Consider the following 4,892-nt stretch of genomic DNA (forward strand, 5'->3'; position numbering starts at 1 on the left):
ATATTTCAGCTTAAAACTCATCTCATTACAGCGATCTTCCCCGTGCAGCCAATTTAAGATTACTCTCAATGACTTCACCTTATTTAAATTTTCTGCAAAGCACATACCAGTGGTAATTTGTTTGTCCCTGTTCCTGTTTATCACGGTATTCCCGAGGGCCTACAACACTGCCTGGCACATAGGAAGCACACAACAAATATTTGTTAAATTAATGCAGAGCTGCATACTACGTCCCAGGATTGTGCTAAGCTATGATTACTGGACCCTTCTCATCTCAGCAGGATAGTTTCACAAAACGTAAATTCCACACTGAGGATTAACTGGACGCACGTTACACCTCATCCCACACCAGTAACTCGTCTTCCTCTGTTTCCCCACCCCTCCCCTTGCCAAAGAAAAAGTGAGGAGGGATTTGGAAAACTTAGGGTCATCACTCTGGTCTTTTGCCACATTTCGTTGGCTTCATCGAGCTCAACGCGACATGAACTACTAACAGCAGCAGCACTGGCGATGAGAGGGGGAATGAAGGTAGAAAAGACTTCACCGCCCGCGGACCGCAAGGCATCGGCCGCAGCACCAAAGCACTGCATGCTGGGAGCAGTAGTCTCCCAGGGAGGCCTGGTCTGGTAGGAGCGGGACCCCCGCGGCATGCAGGGAGTTGTAGTCGAAGGACTGTTGAGACTCCGCCTCTGCGCTTATAGTAGCGAGGGGAATCCTCACTGCATGCTGGGAACTGTAGTGTTCCTGGGGCCCCGTGCCTCCAGAACGCGGAGGCGCCGCAGCTGCCGCCATTTTAGGTCCCGAGGTGCGGCGGCCAGGAACCAGAGCGCAGGCGGGCTCAGTCCCGGCGCCGGGCCGGCCCCGCCCCCGGGGCGCCTGGCGCCCGCCCCTTGCTCAAGCCCCGCCTTTCCCCACGTGTCTGCCGCCTAGGGGAGGTGCCTCATCCGGAGCGGGCCGCCAACGGTCCGGCCCCGTCCCCACAGAGGCTCCTGTCGGCGGCGCCCGGGAGCGGCTCGGCTGCCCGATGTTTCCGCCCCGGCTGCCGCGGGCCGGGCTGTACGCTTAGTGCCCGGCTCAGGCCCCCTGGAGCGCCCGCGGGGGTGAGAGCGGCCTCCGGCCCCGCGGAGACGGAGCGGCTTGAGGACGAGGCGGCGGCCGCGGGGAGGAGGATGGGGGCTAACCAGTTAGTGGTGCTCAACGTGTACGACATGGTGAGTGCGGCCCCTGGCGGCCCCGCGCCCTGGCCCAGGCCGGCTTCCTCTCGCCGGTCGGGCTCGGACCCCGGCCCCAGGCGCTTCCTGCCTCGCGTCTCCGCCGCCAGCCTGGTTCTCGGGGGAAGCCGGGGGTAAAGGAGGGAGTATTGTTAATTTTTAATCCTCGCACTCGTCGACGCTCCGGTGAACCCAGTCCGCCCGAGGGTTTTGGCCAGTGCTCAGGTGGGCTTGAACCTCTCCCATCCGCTCAGCTTGGCCGCGCGACCCTGGCTCTGGGCCCGACCCCTTGGCCCACGAGCGGTGTCCTTTCGGCAGAGCTTCCGTTGCGTTTCCAACCCCACTTGCCGGCCCCCGGGGCTGCCCCAGGACCCCCGTCCCGACCGCCTGCGCTCCCAGCTGCTCTGCTTCTGCCGAACTGTACATCTCTCTCCGTGGCTTAGTCTTCAGAAACTCCCAAGCCCCTCCAAGTCCAGAAAGTCCCAGCTTTCGGGTGCCTGTGCTAGAATCTCTTCAAAGGTGCACAGGAGCCAGCGCACCCTTGCCTTGTGTGTTCAAGGCAACCTCGTTAAAATATGAATGAGGCTAACATTTATCAGGAAAATAGCCCCGCTGAATTATTTAGAGATCCTGGTGGTGCTCGTTTCCTACACCCTGAAGACCACTTTCCAGGTGATGCAACAGGTGACGTGACCACAGGAGAGGGAAGGGAAGAAGTTGTTTATTGTGTCGTCTAACTTTGGAGTATGGCGAGCACGCATAATCGAGTCCAAGAACTGGTTTGCCTGATTTTTGCAATTGAAATGCCCCCAGAAAAAGCAGCCGGTAGAGAGTTGTCGTTGCAGTTAGATGGATGCTTGGGTGTGTTTGCTTGCTTTGGGCTGATGGGTTTTTGTTCTGTAGAATGGATTACCTCTAACTGCAATGCTTAAAATTCCTTGTAAGTTGACTGACAAATGAAAAATTGCCCATCGTGATTTTTGTTGGCTTAAAGATGCAGGAGAGCAGAAGTACTATAGGCCAGGAGTCTTATACAGTTCTAAACTTTGTATTCCCTTGTATTTATAAGTTTCTAAATTTACAGTGTTGTATCTTGGGTAGAAAGGGATTCCTCATGCCATATCTGGGAATTGTGTCAGAAGGGTGTAGGAACTGCCTGCCACTTGAGATGAGTCCTCTGTTGAATTCTGATGTGAGCTTGGAGATGAAAGGAGATGAGTTAACATGCGGAGAAAAGTGGAACAGGACAGAAAAAGTTGAAGAGGAGAATAAGCCAAACAAAAGATCCAAGAAAACCATGGCACTTTGTAAATTCTTTGGCCTGTGTCACTGTTGAGAAATAATTCTCTAAACTTAAACTTTTTGTGTTCACCCTTATTTTTCAAGATTCTTACTGCCCGTTTACTTTTTCTGTGCACCACCCCTCCATCTGATTTTGGTTTGTTTTTTATTCATGAAGGCTATTACCGTCTTTCAGAATATATTCTGCTCTTGAGATCATAGTGTGCCTTTTCTCCTAGATTATTAAACAAACCCGTTTATAAATTAGGAGGATACAATGGCCAGAAGCCATAGTTTCAGAGCCTAAAAGAATTTGTGAGAATAGAGGAAGAGAGTTTAACCTTTTATATGAAAATGAAAATGCATTTTTTGGCATATAGTGGGCTTTACACTTTAGGCATTCTGTGATACAGGAACATCTTTGCTAATTGTGGTCGATTGGGAAGAGCTAGAGATGATATTCAATATTTTCGAAGGGAGGACTGTTCTGAACGATGTTAAAATATTGACTAATTGGCCGGGCGCGGTGGCTCAAGCCTGTAATCCCAGCACTTTGGGAGGCCGAGACGGGCGGATCACGAGGTCAGGAGATCGAGACCATCCTGGCCAACACGGTGAAACCCCGTCTCTACTAAAAACTACAAAAAACTAGCCGGGCGAGGTGGCGGCGCCTGTAGTCCCAGCCACCCGGGAGGCTAAGGCAGGAGAATGGCGTAAACCCGGGAGGCGGAGCTTGCAGTGAGCTGAGATCCGGCCACAGCACTCCAGCCTGGGTGACAGAGCGAGACTCCGTCTCAAAAAAAATAAAATAAAATATTGACTAATTAACAAGATCTTATTCTTCACATCAAGTTTGTAAAATAGGTGGTTACAGAAGAAGCAGAGAGTAAGTGATCTGCCCAAACAACTAAAAATACAATCTAGAATTTGTCAACCAAAATCTGATTCACTATCTTCTCTTCTAATTCCTGCATTTATGTCTTTATATTGCTTATGAACAGGAGATGAAACATATGAATATTTATCGGAATGATAAATAGTTGAATTATTAGACTTTTAATAAACTTGATCTTGCATGTTTTTTTGAGGGCTTTGAGTGTTTTACGTCACTAATTCAGCAACCTACCGTTACTTACTATTTTTGACGTGGTAGAAGCCACAAGGATGAGTTAACTGTCCTTTCTTCTTTAAGGAATTTAGAGTATTGTAGAGGAGATGCACAACAGTGGTAACAATTCAAGACAGAATAGCACGGTTTTGATAAGAGCAGACAAGGATATAAAGGAGGAGACTATATGTAGTTGCAGGATCAGGGAATGCTGAAAAATCAAAGGTATGAAACTTGAAGAATGGGTAGCATCCACAAGGGCAGAGAACAGTTGGCATGAACCGAATGGCGGGACTAGGGAAAGCACAGGTGGGATTTGGGAAGTAGCAGCTGGTCCAGTATAGCTAGAGTAGAGCGTAAATGAAAGGAGACAAAACTGAAAGTGTGATTAGAACTTCATTAGTCCGATGAGTTGTGGGCTTGGGTGAAGGGCTGAGGGGCTCCTTGAGCCAGGAGAAACATTTGTGGTTTTCACGGAGGGGAACAGTGTGATCAGTTGTTTTAGAATGAAAACTAATGGATTGAGATACGAATTTTGGTCTATTATACTAATTTTTCTCAAGTCAGTTTTGGTTTTTGAAACATTTTTGCTTGATACCAAGGGTAAATTCCTTTTATCTTTGGTAATTCTTCCTATTCATCAGAGATGCCTTGGATGAGGATAGCTGTTATCTGTATAGGCCTAGTACATCAGCTGCCTGGTTCAAACTCTGTAAATATGAAAATCAACCTTTGGGATGCCCTTATAATCACGGTTATAGAGACCTCTTGCCATGTGTCCTTGTGTGTCTTTGTTAGGTCGCCCGTTCCAGCTCTGATTGTGTTTTTCCTGTTCTCTAGACTGGGCTGCTGCGGATCATTTCTTTTCTTCTGTAACTCTGCCGTGTGCATGAAAATAATTCTCTTGGGGTCACCAGTATTAACTTCCTTCTCGTGGAAGAATAGCATGATCCTCAAAAGTTTACTTAATCATGCACAGTGTTCCTAAATTATTGCTTGCTGCCTTCTCGGTGATTATGTTCCCCTGTGTACTTTCGAGTAATCTACCACCAATGAAAACGTCCTGGAGCTACTTTCCGAGTCGTGGGAATGAGCTTGTTCACATATTCCTAATTGACTGGCACACATAGCAAAGCAGGTGACTCAGATTAGTTTCAAATACTGAGACGAATCTCTGGTGTGGTCATTTTAGCAGTCTTTATTTTTCATAGATCCAGATTTTGTGCTTTTCAGGTTATCTTGACTACTAAAATAAAATTTATTTTTATAAAATATATTTTTATAAAATAAAA

At 48.1% G+C, this 4,892-nt stretch overlaps 1 protein-coding gene across 3 annotated transcripts in view; it reads left to right on the forward strand.

Moving 5' to 3' along the window:
* The first annotated feature begins 617 nt into the window (after positions 1–617).
* DESI2 (desumoylating isopeptidase 2) overlaps positions 618–4,892 on the forward strand; it is a 71,223-nt gene continuing 66,948 nt past the window's right edge. For all 3 annotated transcript variants that reach the window (XM_011955722.1, XM_011955721.1, XM_011955723.1), the window contains exon 1: positions 618–1,211. Coding sequence is in view for 2 of the 3 variants with exons in the window: in XM_011955721.1 (XP_011811111.1) it covers positions 1,170–1,211 (42 nt within the window). In the remaining variant the exon portion in view is untranslated. The remainder of the gene's footprint in view (positions 1,212–4,892) is intronic.

This window comes from Colobus angolensis, unplaced genomic scaffold (assembly GCF_000951035.1).
Source record: "Colobus angolensis palliatus isolate OR3802 unplaced genomic scaffold, Cang.pa_1.0 Scaffold40, whole genome shotgun sequence".
NCBI classification, from domain to species: domain Eukaryota; kingdom Metazoa; phylum Chordata; class Mammalia; order Primates; family Cercopithecidae; genus Colobus; species Colobus angolensis.